The sequence below is a fragment of the Dromiciops gliroides genome, chromosome 4 (genome assembly GCF_019393635.1).
Source record: "Dromiciops gliroides isolate mDroGli1 chromosome 4, mDroGli1.pri, whole genome shotgun sequence".
Classification (NCBI taxonomy): domain Eukaryota; kingdom Metazoa; phylum Chordata; class Mammalia; order Microbiotheria; family Microbiotheriidae; genus Dromiciops; species Dromiciops gliroides.
Genome location: NC_057864.1, coordinates 467680367 through 467697767, shown reverse-complemented (window position 1 = coordinate 467697767; position 17401 = coordinate 467680367). Strand labels below are relative to the sequence as shown.

The 17401-nt window shown below is 44.5% G+C and overlaps 1 protein-coding gene across 1 annotated transcript in view; it reads right to left on the bottom strand.

The window, feature by feature from the left end:
• Positions 1 to 13500, bottom strand: part of ULK2 (unc-51 like autophagy activating kinase 2) — a 75052-nt gene extending 61552 nt beyond the window's left edge. Inside the window, 3 exon segments of the mRNA XM_044001272.1 lie at positions 9766 to 9807; positions 10739 to 10831; positions 12834 to 13500. Of these exon segments, the coding sequence (XP_043857207.1) occupies positions 9766 to 9807; positions 10739 to 10831; positions 12834 to 12923 (225 nt within the window). The 5' untranslated portion in view covers positions 12924 to 13500.
• Positions 13501 to 17401: the final 3901 nt, after the last annotated feature.

Sequence of the window (17401 nt, the reverse complement as noted above, 5' to 3'; positions counted from 1 at the left end):
TGATGAGCAGGAGGAGTTCAGAGAAACCTGGAGGGTCTTACGTGAGCTGATGATGAGTGAGATGAGCAGAGCCAGAAGAACACTGTACACAGTATCATCAACATTGAGCATTGACCTACTGTGATGGACTATATTCTTCTCACCAATGCAATGGTACAGAAGAGTTCCAGGGAACTCATGATAGAAGAGGATCTCCAAATCCAAGAAAAAAAAAAAAGAACTGTGGAGTATAGATGCTGATTGAACCATACTATTTCTTTTGTTTTGGGTGCTGTTGTTTTTCTTTTCTATTTTGAGGTTTTGCATCACTGCTCTGATTTTTTCTCTTATAACAGGATTAATGCAGAAATAGGATTAATGTTATTATGTGTGTATACATATATATATGGATATGGATATGATATATAGATATATAGATATAACCTATATCAGATTACCTGCTGTCTAGGGGAGGGGGGAGGGAGGGGAGGGAGGGAGAAAAATCTGAAATTGTAAAGCTTGTATAAACAAAAGTTGAGAACTATCTTTACATGTAACAGAAAAAATAAAATACCTTATATGTAAAAAAAAAAAAGCATGCTTGTCCTTTGGTCTGCATCACCACCACTTCCCCATGACTCCCCCAGCACCACCACCACCAGAACTCTCCCCCACTAACAAATGAGTCCAATCAAAGGAATGTTCCACTCCATTCTGCATCTATCATGCAGACTGCTCTATCAGCCATCATCTGGGCTTTGTCCATCCAGACTCTCTTCCTCTTCCTCATGCTGATCCGGGCCCAGAACAGTCTTCCACAAACCCCTCTGAAAGGCTGCTTGGCAGGCAAATGGATCATCATGCCACTGACACATCCTCTGTCAGCACAGAGAACTGAAGCTTGACTTCTCTCATCCATCACTGTTGCTGCTGTGGAGTCCTATTGGTCGTGTCTGAATCTTTGTGCCCCAACTAGGGGTTTTCTTGGCAGAGATACTGGAGCGATCTGCTATTTCCTTCTCCAGCTCATTTTCCAGATGAGGAAACTGAGGCAAACAGGATGAAGTGACTTGCCCAAGGATTTCCTGATGGGATTTTAGGTGAAATTTGTGCGTTGCAATTGATATATTCGTTGAAAATGGTTTTGAGTATCTGACCAATTACAATTCTAGAGGTCAGATGCTGAGGTTTGCCACTATCCATTTTCTGACAGAAATAAGGGAATGGATTTGAGCTGTAGAATGACACAGTCAACTAAGAGATTTGATTTGTCTATTTGTTACAAAGGTTTTGTTTTGCTTTTTTCTCAATTGGGGTGGGGAGAGGTCAGACTGAGGAGCTAGAGAAAGGGTTGCTAAAAGGAGAAAGACAAAAGAAAGGAGGTCATTGAAACATGTTTCTGAAAAGCAGAGAAAGCAGGCCAGAAGGAATCACCAATAGGACATCTTTGAAAGAAATGTGTCGGATTTATTATATATTTAAGAAAAAATGTAAGCTGTATCTTATAACATGACTAATGCAGAAATAGGATTAATGTTATTATGTGTGTGTGTGTGTGTGTGTATATATATATATATATATATATAAAACCTATATCAGATTACCTGCTGTCTAGGGGAGGGGGGAGGGAGGGGAGGGAGGGAGAAAAATCTGAAATTGTCAAGCTTGTATAAACAAAGGTTGAGAACTATCTTTACATGTAATGGAAAAAAAATAAAATACTTTATTTTTTTAAAAAAATGTAAGCTGTACATTAACAGACCTGCAGTTTTACATACGCCCCCTGGCCCCGCTTTCTGCTACACTATGCACAAAGAAATTTTAGTTGATGTTTGTTACATTTAGAATTTTTAAAACTAGGAAAAAAAATTACATTTCTTTCCCTTCTCTTCTGACCATCTCAATCCTACACATTTTAACAGCCAGCTCAAGTACTGCCACTTCCACTCCAGCCCTAAACTAATTATCCTTCACACTAACCCTTTATCATATGCTTTCTTGGAGTTATTTTTGCCTGATTTACATATGTGTTGTGTCCTTTAACAGATTTTAAGGTCATGGAAAAAAGCAGGGCATATCCACAGTCTTGTATTTTTTTTGATGTGCTACACCCAAAGTAGACACTCAACAGTTTTTCAATTTAAAAAAAGTCAATTGCAATTCACAAATCCCACTTAAAACCCCATTAGGAATTCTTGACTAGGGCAATATTAGTTAACTTTCAATTACCTCTGCTAACAAGGAGGACAGATGTGGCACAAATAATGCACAAATTTAGGGAACAATAATTACTTATATTTTAAAGACTTTTCCAAGGAACTATGGAAAATTTGGACTTGAAAACTCAAAATGAAAGTAAAGTCACCCAGACATCTGAAAACAAAACAGTCTACCCTGTATTTCCTCTGACAGCCCCTTCATGAGTGCTTTAAAATTTGTCATTCATAACTAACTGCCACTCCTGGATAATTGTGAGATGACTGTTTGCTAAATGTGATTCTTTTAAAAATCAACTATAGGGACGGCTAGGTGGTGCAGTGGATAGAGCACCAGCCCCGGAGTTAGGAGTACCTGAGTTCAAATCCCGCCTCAGACACACACTGTGTGACCCTGTGCAAGTCACTTAACCCCAATTGCCTCACTAAAAAAAAAAAAAAAAACAACTATAAATATCTTTACAACACCAATATTTCCCATTTTTTCTATCCCCTAATCCCTCTCAGAGATCAGTCCCTTATAATAAAGAATAAAAAGAGAGGGGGGAAATGATCAGTAAAACTAAGCAACATATCAAAAGTCTAACACTTTATGCACTGTTCTGCCCCTGAAAAGAAGCAGAGGGAGTTGTCTTCTCGAATATGATCCTTTTAAAAAATTAAATACTGGACTAGTTTTACAATGTTCAATTTTTACAAACCATTCTCCTTATGCTGCCCAAAAGTACTTTTATTTTATTCTGGGTGAATACTTACTTTAGCAAACAACATCAACATAAAAGGATGAAAAATTTGCTACCAGGCTAAATGTCAGCTGACATCTGACTGCATGATCAGATATCCTGCACACTGCCAATTATTCATATAAAAAAAGAATCAAGACGAGCAATCTACTACACAAAGCAAGGTGAGCCACTTTCTGACAAACAAAAGGATGTACTGCCAGTTCTTGCTTAATGATAAGGGAAAGGTTCCAAAGCCCTTGTGTCCTCCCCTCACAGGGCTCAGTGTGGCCCCCTCCGTGCAGCCCCCAAACCAAGCAGCTAGAGGGCCTTCAGTGCCTAGAGCCCCTCACTGCCCCCCCTGAGTGTCCACGTGAAAGGTACAGGCATTCAGAATAGGCAGATAAGCTTAAGTTTCAAACTAGCATGGCATGTTTACCTTGAAAAGGAAGAAATGGTTTTCCCATCCCACACAAACAACAGAAAGTGGTCCATTTTCATAACTGGGCAGACCACAGGCTGAGTTAAGGACAAAAAAGACAAATTCCATTTCCTCTTGGGGACAAGCAGATCTCTGTGATCTTGAGAATCTCTGTCCTCAACAGATCCTTTGAAGTCCTTCCCAAAAGGCAAAAAAATCCTTAACCCTACATGCAATCCCCACCTCCAACAATAGCTATGCACTGAGAAATCTTTAGACTGTGTTCTGAATCATCATAATAGAAGTTCAGACCTCTTTATATATGCTATTTTATTCACTTCTTGGTACAAGCACCTCCTTTCATTCAGGAGGGATACAGACTTCATCACGACTGGGGGCCGGGCAGGGGATGGAAAAGGTAACTTAACATTATTATCTAGAGCACTCAGTAAAAGAGCAAAAAAGGAGGATGTAAAGAGCTCTGGGTCTGGGGAGAGAAAACAGGTTTGAATCCCACCTTTGCTACAAACATCCTCATCTGCAAAATTAGGGAGTCAAGAATGACTTGAGGCCCCTTTCAACTGGAAGTATTACGATGACATGAACAGGAAAAGGATTTGGTATTCTTGTAGAACAGACCATAGGAACAGCCAGAGAAGCAGCCTCAGAAAGGAAGAGTATTAAGGACAATAATTGGCTCCAATCTTTGTTGCTGCTGTTGTTGTTTCAGGCATGTCCAACTATTTGTGACCCCATTTGGAGTTTTCATGGCAAAGATGCTGGAGTGGTTTACCTTTTCCTTCTCCAGTTCATTTTACAGATGAGTAACTGAGGCCAACGGGGTGAAGTGACTTCACCCAGCTCATAAGGGTCTGAGGCCAGATTTGAACTCAGGAAGAGGAGTCTTCCTGTGTTCAGACCCAGTGCTCTATCCACTGTGCTACCTTGCTCCCCAGCTTCTCCAATAGTGGCTCCCATTTCTCAAGGCACCTTGTGGCAGACACTACAGAATGAATGTACACAGATGTCCTTGGCTCAGGGTGATGGGAGGAGCCATTAAAGCCCTGGTATTCAACTCTGTGACTCAGAGCTACATTTGTAAACATCACTAACCAGGAAAGCCAGATAACTGCACTGTGCCCTATAAAGTGTAATACAGCAAATACTGACGTGAGAGCCATCACCAACTCAAAAGAAAACAAACCCTACTCAGGATCAAGTCTTCTCAGATCACTCATGCTTGCTTCCTTCCTATCCCCAACTCAAGTCACAAGTGAATGGAACTCTTGTGGTTATGTGGTCATGCTAGGCATGTGAACCTAGAAACAGATTTTCAACTTCTAAAGGGAGTTCTCATTAATAATGCCTAAATTCTGAGTTAAGAAGCCTAAATATTCTTGGCCACAGTGGTGAGTAGGCATCACCAGTTATCTTTTTACCCTTATCTTCCACTACTCTGTCCTTCCTTGGCATGAACAAAGCAGTGGCAAAGCCCAAAGAGAGGGTGCCAACGAGAAGGTGACAGTGAGAATTGGCACACAGCTCTTTGTCCATCCTGACCCCTCCCCCCACACACACACACACTCACAACTCATGAATGACTGGCAGATAACTGGAAAAAGTCTCCACTTCTGGTTCTGGGGCAGATTTCCCCACCCCCACCCCATCCCCGCCCCATTTCTAAGTTTTGTCAGTCACCATTACTGTGGTAGCAGATCTAGTCATGCAGAAGGCTCTGAGAAGTGCTCACCAGAGTTTTTAAATGTCAACAAAGATAAAGCTTCCCTTACCCTCCTAGCACAGCACATGCAAGGCAAAAAACAAAAGCCAAAATGAGATTCTTAAACTGGAGTCTATGAAAAGGTGTCAAGGGGTCCATGAGCATAGATGGGAGGAAAAATTACACCTTTACTTTCACTAACTTCTAAGGGAAATCTAGCATTTCCTTCAATTATGAATTTTAAAAAACACCACCACTATTCTAAGAGGAGGTCCATAGGTTTCACCAGATTACAAGAGGGGTCTTTATGACACAAAAAAATGTTAAGAATCTGCAATTTAAAACATTCTGACCCATAAAGTGACACCTTCCCTTTTAAGTGTTCTAATATGAAAATTAAGAAAGGAAAATGTAAGCAAAAAGTGAAATCTGAGAACTATCTCCCCAAAGTCATAGAAGCAAACAAAGCACCACTATGTAAAATTACCCAAAACTCTCAAGTTTTTGTAGGAAACATCACCAGGCAACAGTAATTGACTTTGGTGCTCCTCTGTTAGGCCCATTTCCATTGTCAATTTCTTATTCTATTGTGGGAATTGTGGTTCCACTTAGAGAAACATCTGCAGTGCATAAAGTGCCTACCTGACTAGAAACCTTACTAAAGATTGCCAAGTACCACCATTTGACTTAATGAAAGAAGTTTTTAAATGCTGCCTACCACATGCAAATATCACATAAGAAAAACAAAAAGGGGAAATTATTTTGCTGCCAGCACACCAAAGGATTCATGCCAAAATTCATACACATTTAAAGTTTGCAAAAATCATATACTGTGGATATTTTCACTTGGTAATTTAAAAAAATAACTACAGGCATAGGAAAGAAACACAGAAAAAAAATGGTCATTTTTTTTAAACAGTACCATCTACAAATGATCCATTAATGCCAATACTAAAATAGGCAACTGGGAAATAGCAAATGTACAAGCTCAAATACAAATGCTGAAGGTCCCAACCTGGTCTCTCCAGTAAACAGAGAATAATAAAAGAGAGAAATCTAAATCCTCATTTTTGAAAACAGATTCTACAATTTTGCCTTTCCAATAAGAAACAATCTCTACATAGTAGGAGTTAAAAGCAAGGGGGGAGGAAACAAATCATTAAGCAAAGAAATAACATCTAACGGTGTAACTATTCTTTATTTTTTCACCAAGCTGATAGAAATCCATCAGCAACGCTTTCCAAGAGGAGTCTGCTTTTATTCTGGGCTGCATTTCTCAGGTAAATGCACTAACAACAAAAAGTAAAGGACAAGTTGTTCCCCTCACTCCCTTCCCAGCCCCAACTCAGAGGCATTTAGAAGCCAAAGGAAACCACAGGGAGATGAGGTCCTAGGGGTAACAAGGCCCCAGGCCTTCCCTACATCCCTCGTGGGTGTGTGAGCAAAGGGCTTTACAGGAATTCATCACCAACCTCTCAGTTCTTTGCACTGAGCTAGGCAGCCTGCAAACAGCAGACAATCTGGGACCGTATTTGAAGCCTTACCACCAGGGTAGAATCAGCCAAAATTTACACTCCACAGAGACACAGGCTTTGAAAAACCAAGGATTTACCTCAAAAATGGGACATCTTTGTATCTACCAATGGGAAAGTTCATACCAGATGGTCTCAATTTCTGATAAATCTATACAACACTAAATGGTATGCTGCTATATAATACAATATAGTAATTCTAAAAAGTAGCTGCACATTTGGTAGCTATTTTAAAAATACTGTGTGACCATTAAAGTGCTATATATGAGTGTGAGTTATTATTATCCCTCTCTGATACGAAGCTTCAGGAACACAGAAGGAACCAGGCATCGCTAGGTACAAATGAGCTTTGTCACTATTCAATTCTCTTAGAAAATAGTCTAGCCTGCTCTCCCCCAACACAACCCATCCCCAGGAATAGTGCAATTTACAACCAGGCTTAGAAAAAGGAGTCATGAGTTTGCATGTGCATGTTTGCTGAATAGGTCTTAACTGTTGATATTTAAGTATGTGGTAACTTGGCCATTTGGAAACGAAATACAAAAACCTCAGTGTAGCTCTTCTCTTGGCCAATATGTTTCAGAAAAGCCAGAAGCTTTAATGGCAGAAATATGCACCTCACATCTGCACAGCTTCCTTTTTCCCTCTAGACAGCTACAAGTTCTCCTCATTACTTTTCACTGTAAGATGGCAAGAAGGAGAGACCTGCCAGTGTGTCACTGCATAAATCGTATGTTTGTGACACTGGCATCTTTCTGAGTACAGCAGCCTGAAAAGCATTAAGTCATATGTAAAGAGAAACTTTACCCATTCTATATTTGTATTCATCTGTGCAACCTAACACTTTCAGGATAAGAAAAGATTTGCATTTATTCTGATGACACTTTCCTAGACTGTCAGACCTTAGAAATTCTAATTAAAGGACAATACTCATCCCCATGAAACCATGACTAACTGTTCATTCCTCTACCTTAGGGGAACAACACATTTTATGGTGATCCTGATTACAGAAACTCACTCATACAACACCAGAAGCATAAAGTTAACTCTGTATTGTGAGCATTTTCCTCCTGCCTTTCTCTGTGAGGAAAAGCAAAGAGGTTGGGCCAGCAGCCCAGAGCTAGCCTGGGGCAAAGCAAGAGCCCAGAGTAAGAGTGCTCTGTGTCTAGGCCAGGGCTTTCCCCACTCCACCCCCAGACAGAATGTCCAGATAGAAGATTGCTCTGTTTTTACCTACCCCATTGTGCAAGTTCAAGGAACATAAACACTCTGTCCCAATCTCTCTCCCAATAATGCTATCAGTTTAGAGTGGCAAGAAAATTCAGCATCTTTTAACACCAATCATGGCCAAATCACCCAAAGTGCATTCCATTCCATTCTCTTCTCAATCTAGTTTATCTCTCAGCTTCCTTATGGCCAGTTTTATAAAGTATCATTCAATTGCCATCTTATTTCAAGTGCATCCAAACACAGGTAAAATATGTAGTCTGAGCCAAAACACAACCACCACAAACCGAAAAACCCACTGGCCCTAATATACCCTTTGGTCAATGGGAAGCTTTCAACCTAAAAGAGCTGGTGGGAGGGGCAGCTAGGTGGCGCAGTAGATAGAGCACCGACCCTGGAGTCAGGAGTACCTGGGTTCAAATCTGGCCTCAGACACTTAACACTTACTAGCTGTGTGACCCTGGGCAAGTCACTTAATCCCAATTGCCTCACTAAAAAAACAAAAAAAAAAGAGCTGGTGGGAGAAGGCGAGAGTCAGGGATCTCTCTCACCAGTCCCTACCTGCCCTGGATGGCCTCTAAGGGGTACCTGCCAATGCCTCAAGGGATGGAGGTGTTGAAGGAGTCTTCCAGAGGCACCTGACTTGCTGCATCTGTGAGTGCCCACATCAGTTAGTTCTTGAGGGGACAAAGCTCAGCTTAGAAGGACAAAGCTAGGAAAGGTGCGCAGGTGGAGGACAGGAGAAGAGATGGTTGTATTGGAGATATGCCCCATGGATGCTTATTGCAGGCAAAATGGCATGTGACCCATCTTCTCAGTCTCCATTTGGTTCAGAGGATCACAGAGCTGGAAAGGCTAGGTGAGGTCAGGCCAAAAAGTATACTTGTGAACTGCTATGGCCAAACCACTGGTGATGAGGGGACCCCACAATCCCACAAAATAATGCAACTGCTAATCCAGTCACCTTGAAGACATATTCTACAATACTGATTTCTAATTATGCTAATACCATTTCCTTCAACAACCAAAGAATGGTCCCCAAAGCAGAGGAAAAAAATCACTGCAAAAAAATCTAATGGTATACAGTACCCAATCCCAACCTGGCTTATTGGCAACTACACTGAATTTAGTAGGATTTTCTATAAGCCAATGAAATCAGGAAATTTAAAGTTAATACTGCTCCACAGTTTTCATACTGGGTAATGACATGCCAGCTGATGCTCTCTGTCCACAGAGACTAAGTCAGACTATACCAAAAGCCTCTGAAGAGAAATCAGTCCTGCCCATTTCCAATAAAGGATTTCTAGACTAGACTTGTTTTCTTATTTCTCCTATAATCCTCTCAATTTTACAAAGAATATTCAACTTACACTTCTGCAGATAGGGGGAGGAAAAAAAAATCAGACCACCAAATTTCCCACAGTCCTCTACACATTTATTAATAACAGAGAAATGATGTATTTAATGTTAATAACCATCATTAGCCTGACAACAATATACATCCTCAAAATTTACTAGTTTACTTTTCCACTGACTCATTTAAGGTCAATAATTCATGTAATTTAAATGGCTTCTTTAACTAAGACATAGGATCTTAAGATGGATGAAATTTTAGTTATTATCTAGTACAATGCCCTTATTTTACATGAGGAAACTAAGGTTAAATGAGCTTATCCAAGTTCCCATATCTGGTTAGAGAAAACGAATTCTATATATTCATTTATACACATATATTACACATATGTCTATATACACATATAAGCATATGTCTATATACATACACATATGTATATATTACATAATCCGGTCATACTTAGTAAAAATTGAAATGTTATTTTCTCTATTTCAATTTCCAAGATTTCCTAGGTATGATGTGAATTTTCATTGAAATATACTTTTAAAAAACAGACATCACAGTAAGAAAAAAGGAAATCCAAAAATAACACACCTGGACATCATAGAGAGCCACAATATTTTCATGCTGAAGTTCCTATAAAACAAATTCAATTATAAAAAATATTTATTTTAACAAAAGCTAAATGAAAATAAGACTAATAGATTAAAGCAAAGCATCCTTTTTATATAAAGTTCAAATATTACCAGATTATGAGTAGTTAAATAAAATGCAGATTTGTCTAATAATAATAAGCCTTATTCTGGGAAAATAAGCACTCAATTTCTTCTACTGCCCACATTTTAATTGACTGTAAAAAGAACTCTTCTAAGATAATTGATTCAACCATAAAAACAAACTGATGTGGCTGAAAGGGCCACATAGCTGGCTACCTAAAAAAGCAATGTACCATTTCTAAATATCAACAGAATTACTGATAAAATTAAAAAGTACTGTAAGGGATACATATCTACCTAAGAGATGACAGCTAATTAGTCTAAATAAACATTTCATTTCTACAGAGAGAAGATGCAAATCCACATCCAAGGAATACAACTTATAGCAAAGTTCCTCAATTTAGCAGAGGTAGAGCTGAAAGCAAAATCTGTAATGTAAATGATCAACTGAAAATACAAAAACTGTCCAAGATAAAGACAGCCCCTCCTTCACTGAGAAGTACGTACTTTCTCAATAACTGGGAAAAAATAAAAAACTCAAGAGAAGTCAGATTTAATGTAGCACCAGTTCCCAGTAATGTCTAAATCTAATGAAAGAGAAGGAGAAATGCTATCTAGTCACAAATTAATGGAGTCTCCTAAGATATTTCAGAGCGCCAAGTACTCCAAAGGACTGAGCTCCCTCCTATAGGATAAGTGCAACAGTGAACGCTCCCTGGCTGCCTTCCCAGTACTCAGTTCTCTGGAAATCTTAATGTGGTCCACTCAATTCTAGGCCTCTCTGCCTGCCAAGGCTGCTAACAATCATTTGTGAATTTAGTGTGAAGGAATTAGAGGACATATCTACATACCTTTAAGATCTTGATTTCCTTTCCAAGAAGTATTTGTGATTTTGACAAATTTTTTTTATTGATGCTTTTTATAGCTACTTCCCAATCAGTTTTCTGAAAAGGAAAAAACAAAGGTTTCACGGGATTAGCACTGAAATAAACTCAAATTTTAGCACTCTCCCACTCGTAATCTAGGGCTCCTGGCGAAGAAGAATGGCCAAGCCATTTACAATTACCTCTACTCCTGATGTGCCTTTACATTAAACAGCTTCTGAAACCTGACATGACCACTTTTCAAAAGCACAAGACTTTTAAGTTGACAAAAAAGAAACCAAAGAAAACAAAAAAGAAAAGGTCTTGAGCATGCTTGTCTTTTTTACAAGTGCACAGTTAAATCATTTTTTCCACTCAGATTCTATGATGCCCAGAAGGGGGAGGTGGGGGGGAAACGTCACTATGCTTGTCTGGGGTATGTATATAGGAAGTAACGCTGGGAAACGGGACACCTTTGAGTTTTAGAAATCCTCAACCAATGGGAGAGCAGCCAATTTTCCACTGGGTCTACAATTATCAACATTAATGTGACAAACATTGGAACTACTGGACTCCCCAAAGACTACAAGGCCTCTAGCCTCAAACGCTGTTTAAAACGTCTGAGATGAACAATATTTTGGAGCCTCAAGAAATACAAGATAAAACTTTTCTTTGTGTGTGTGTGTGTGTGTGTATATATATATATATATGTGTATATATATATATATATATATATATATAAATTGAGCAACTTGAAGCAAGAAAAACCTACCCAGCTGCCTGTAGATGGAGCTCTGCCTACTGAATAAGATTTAAGCCCTCAAAACAATCTAAACAATACAAATCAAAAACAAAACAAAACACACACAAGACAACTGTAGACTAATAGACCCTCCCAATACAGCTAAACCTAACATAAGGACTGATTTCTTTCAAATAACCAACAGGGACCCAGGAAACCTCTGCTTTTGCTTACACACACAGTTACCAAAAAAAAAAAAAAAACTGAGCTGATTAAAAAAAATGTTTCACAACTATACTGTTTCCTATATAGTTAAAAAAAATGTTTTTTAATTGACGGTGTAAAGACAACTTTAACCCAATACTATCCACACTAACTGCTAACAGTATTTCATCCATCAAAATGTGAAAAGTTAGAGAAATGTATCTGGGAAGCCGAATCCCCCAGTTTCTAAAGGAAGTTACATTTTATTGGCCTTTGTTTTTTGCTTTGGTTGTTTTTGTTTTGTTTTGAAGGAAGGAGGGAAGGAAGGAAGCTAAGAAGGTCAAGTCCAGTGGGGCTCATAAGGGAAGAGAGTCAGAAACTTGTAAGTGGATGAATATCTGTATTCCTTTGCTGTTTAATTAGGAGCAGGGTCGAATCTGTGCAAACTCAGAGAGAGGAGGGGGAAGGGAAGGGAGGGGGAGACCAGGAACACATCGGTGTTGTCAGTCCTGGGAGATGGAGAGGAAGAGAAAGGATGGAGATGAATGGAAGGGGGGCGCAGGGAGGACCAGGGACACATTGGCTGTCAATCATGGAGGATGGAGATGGACAGAAGGGGGACAGAGAGGATGGAGACTGGAAAGGGATTGGAGAGGGATAGAGGATGGACATGGATAGAGGTGGGGTTGGAGAGCGGACGGAGGGAGATGGAAGATGATGGGAGGGAGAAAGGAGAAGGGATGGGGGGCTGGATAGGGATGGAGGGGATCCAGGGGCACATCCTAGCTGTCAATCCTGGGGCTCGCTCAGTCCTCCCACACGGTACACAGAAACAACCGGCAGCAGCAACAACAACAAGAAGAAGGCACCACGTCAGTGGGTGTGCTGGAGAAATCCTGGGAACAGCGGAGCCGCCCCCACATACACCCCTCCACAGTCACAAGTTGGCTTTGAAATGAAAACATCGGGGGTGGGGGTGGGAGAAGAGCTGGGGAAGGGGCGCTGGGGCCGGGGGGCCGGGGTCCCAGGTCGGGGCTGGGGGGTGAGGGGAGGCACGGCTGCTGCCGCGGCCGCTGCTGCGGGGGTCGGCCCCGGCCCCGGCCCCCGTCTCGGGGAGGGGGCTCGCGCAGCGGCTACCTTGCGATGCCGGCCTTTGAAGACCACGGCGAAGGCTCCGTGCCCGACGAGGTCTTTTTTGCTGTACTCGAAGTCCCCCACCACCTCCATGCTGGGCGTGCTGGGCGGGGGGCATGAAGCCCGGCTGGGGGTGGCTGGCTGCAGGGCGGAAGGCGGCGGGCAGGAGGCCGGTCAGCCCCGCAGGGCCCCCAGGCCCGGCCGCGGCGTCTCCCCGGCGGCACGAGCGGCGGCGGTGGGCCCGGGCCCCGGCCGGGCGGCGGGGGCGCTCATGCTGGGGGTGGGCGGCCTCCCTCGGAGCCCCAACAAGCGAGGGCAGGACTGGGCGGCGGCGGCGAGAGAGCGAGGGGCCGGCGGCGGGCTGAGGAGGAGCAGGACGCCCGGCGGCCGGGGCTCAGCCAGGCCTCGGGGGCCGTCCGCCGCCGCCGCTCCTCCGCATGGTCCGGCCCCCGGCTAGGGGAGCTCCAACCGCGCCACTCGCGTCCCGTCCCCTCCCGGCCCGGCCTCGCCCGCCCGCCTCCCTTCCTCCGGCCCCTCGGCTCCCCGCGCCGCTGCGCCTGGCTGGGCCCAGGCCCGCAGGCGGCCGCTGTCACTGAGCGCCCCCGGAGCCGCTCGCGCCCCCGGGGCAGGGCGCCGGCCGCGCTCTCGCCATTCCCCGCCCAACCCCCCTCCGCCCCTCGGGCCCGGCTCCCCGGCCCTCCTTCCCCGTTCCCCGCCCGGCCCTCGCGTCGCCCGAAGGCCGGGGACGACTCCCCGGCTCCGGTCACCGCGCTGTGGCAGCAGCCCCCACCCGCGGAGCCCCGTCTTCTGTCGGCGACTGCGCCGACTGCCTGCTCCTCCGCGACGCCCTGCACACTTTATAAGGCGAAGTGCTCGGCACAACGCCGGCTCCCTCCGCCTGGGAAAGAAGTGCGCCCCCCACCGACACCCGGCCAGGGAGACTGCTCCGGCTTCCCTGCCCCCACCCTGCCTCTTTCAGGCATGTGCCTCTGGGGAGGGGTCTAAGCGACTGACAGCCGCGTAGGGGAGGGGTGAAAGTCGAGAGCAAAGCCAGGCCGAGAGGGGCTAGGAGGAGACCCCAAAGGCTGGTAACCGGGGCTCCGCCCCCACCCCCACCCCCACCCCCTGGCTCGGGCTCAGTTTCCGGATGGTGTCAACCCAGGACAGCGGGCTGAGCCGCAGGGGGGGATGCAGCCGGCCCGTCTGGACTCGCAGCTGACTCCCCCAGGGGTGGGACGGGACGGGACGGGACGGGACTGGCCCTGAGCTGATCCCAGGAAGGATGCTGGGGACTGCTCCGCTCCTCTCAGAGGCACTGGAGGCTCGCCCTGGTCCTTCCAGGCTTGGGGAGAAGCGGAGCACCCAACAAAATAGGGCCATTATGCAATCGCTGGTGGCCACGCCTGACCCTCTCCCCCCTCCCCCCACCCTTCCAGGCCAACCCCCAAGGAGGAGCAAACTCCCGGGACCAGGAATTTCTGTGCCCTCGGGGAGTTCCAAGAACTGGCTCCAGCGCCCAGAAAGCGACCTCTGGGAAAGGGGGGCCGCACGCTCTCTGACCCCGCAGCTGGAAAGATCATAACACCGGACCTCGAGAGCTGGGAGGAGAGCTGGAAAGGACCTCAGAGGCCAGTTAGTCCAACTCCCTCGTTTTACAGAAGAGGAAACTGAGGCCCAGGGAGGGCCCAAGGTCACATAAGCAGTGTCAAGAGGCAGCATCTGAACCCAGGTCCTCCAATATCAGAAATTGCTACATGGTCTCAGAGCTGGAGGGGGCTGTAAAGATCCAACCCGGAGCCATCAGTAAGGATGGGGGATTGGAAAGTGTTGAACTTGGTGTCATGGGAAGCCTTTCCTGGTCCCTCCCCCAGCTGCTAATGCCTTCCCCTTTCACATTAATTTCTGGTCCTCTGGGTAGATCTCGTGTGTGCCCAGGGATTTACAATTGCCTCCCCCATTAGTATGCAGGCCCCTTTTATTTATTTTTTGGCTTTCTTTTTTTTTAACATCCCCTGGGTTTAGCACAGCTCTGAGCACAGAGTAAGATCTTACTAGACCCTTGTTGACTGACTGACTGATTGATGATGAGAAGTGAGTCAGGACCCACATTGACTGCCACTTAATATCTTGGGCAGTCACTTAGCCTCCCTGGGCTTCAGTCTCCTTACCTGTAAGAGGACGAGAGCTAGATCTAGGGAGAGCTACGACCCGACCCCCCTCCACCCCCCCCCCACACACACTTTCAGTCCCTGTTCCTGAATCTTGCCTCACGATATTATGGAGGTGTTAGAGACACCTGCCCAGGGTCCCTTCAGGATGCACCCCCATCTCCCCTCCATCCCCAGAGAGGATTTCTCTCATTTGCAATGAGACTATCCTTTGCACTGCTACCATGAGATCTCTCTTTGCCCCCCACCCCCCAATTTAACACAGGCCCAATTTGGGCTGGTTTCAGGCCTGGTCCAACCCCATCAATTTAGAGATGGGGTTCTCCCACCTGACAAACACAATTCTCTGGGAACTGACTGACTTTTTTTTAAACTTTTTTTAAATCATAAAAGTATTTTATTATTTTCCAATTATATGTATAGTTTTCAACATTTGTTTTCATAAGATTTTTAGTTCCAAATTTTTCTCCCTCCCTCCCTTCCCTCCCCCCTCCCCAAGACAGAAAGCAATCTGATATAGGTTATATAGGTACAATCACATTAAACTTATTTCTGCATTAGTCATGTTGTTAAAGAAGACTGACTTCTTTTAGTTTTGCTTCCTTGGACCAATGAATTGCTTGGGACTGACCATACTTTGTTGAATTCCAGCCTCTGGTTACTTAGTAGATCTCCCAAAGATAATCTCAGTAGCCTCAGTTTATTATAAAAAAGAATTCAACAGATGAAACAAAAGGTAATCAACCCCAAAGGCAGCCTTTTCATGTGCTCCCTTTTATTGTTGTTGTTTGTACCAGATATAAACTCTGTTTTCAGCCCTACCCTTTGGGTACTCCTAGCTATGGGGTGTCATGAGTTATAACTCCTCTGCCCAGATTAAAGACCTTAATTCTGTTATAGTGCTTGTTTTAATAATGTTTCTTTTACTTTTTTTTTTTTTTAGTGAGGCAATTGGGGTTAAGTGACTTGCCAGGGTCACCCAGCTAGTAAGTGTTAAGTGTCTGAGGTCGGATTTGAACTCAGATACTCCTGACTCTAGGGCCTGCGCTCTATCCACTGCGCCACCTGGCGCCTCAGACACAACACTAGCTGGGTGACCCTGGGCAAGTCACTTAACCCCAATTGCCTTACCAAAAAAAAATAAATAAGTAATGTTTCAAGTTGACACACCTCACCAAAATAGGACCAAACTTCCAGTGAACAACTTGTGAGCTCACTGTGTGGAGATCCCTGTGTTATATGTTTGGGGACAGTAGGAAGGAAAAGACAACCCATCTTCTTGCTAGAATGATGTGAAGGAGGGAGGATGGAGAACAGTGACAGGAGTGACGTCCCCTCCCCCATCCTAGTTATGCTAATGGAGTCCAGCCTGGCTGCTTACTATGCAGGTGACATTCTGGGCCTTGTTCTCCTTGTCTATGAAACCAGAGGGTCGGTTGAACACAGCTGTCTGGGTCAGGAATTGAACCCAGGTCTCCTCTGCTCCTGTTGCAGCACTCTATGCACCATGCACAATTCGGGTCTCTAAGGCCTAGACCAGTTTTAGTATTCTGTGATACATCAGGAATCCTGGCTGGGTCAGCCGGGATAAGACAACCTAGTAAGGGTGCAGAGGAGACAATAGCTTGGGCCTCATTCTTGAGAAAGATATATGAACTCGTCCTTTCACGCGTCCCATTAAAATCCAACACAGCCATCCCATACTGCTCCTATCTTGCCACATGTACATGGAGCAGCATGACTGGGAACACCCACCACCCACATGAAGGAGACTGAGGAGGAAGAGGAGGAGGGGGAGGGGAATAGAAAGAAAGACCATTCAGCAGAGCAGGGAGAGGGCCAGCCTTAGAGACAGGAAGATCAGGGTTCCCTCCTGCCTCATTCATTCCTGAACCAACGAAATCATAAATCCCAAACAAAAGATTATAAAGGATTTACATACCCCTTGAAGGGATGCGAACCACTCTCCATGAATAAATGTAAAAGTATTAATTACTTAATATGTGCTAAGCACTGATGATACAGATAGAGAAGCAAGACAGTCCCAGCTCTAATTGGTAGAGATAACACATAAAGGAAGATTTCACTGTAAGGCCAATGGAAAGACCCAGGGGTCCTTGGAGTGCATCAGCAGGTCTGAAGGAAAGGCCTAGCTAGATGACCTTAAGGTGCAACCCCCCCACCCCCACCCCAGGGGTTGTGCCTGCTACCATTGGAAAGAAGAGGGTCTGAGGATCTGAGTGGAACAGGGATTCTGGGTTCCATCCTACAGGACTGGTGGCTAGGGAGTAAGAGTCTAGTCAGCAGGTAGGAAAGAAAAGGAAGTACTGGCAGGGAAGTTGAAGGGGAAGGGTATCCCTTGCCACTGCTGAAGGGTATCTGGCTACCTGCTGGACAGAGACT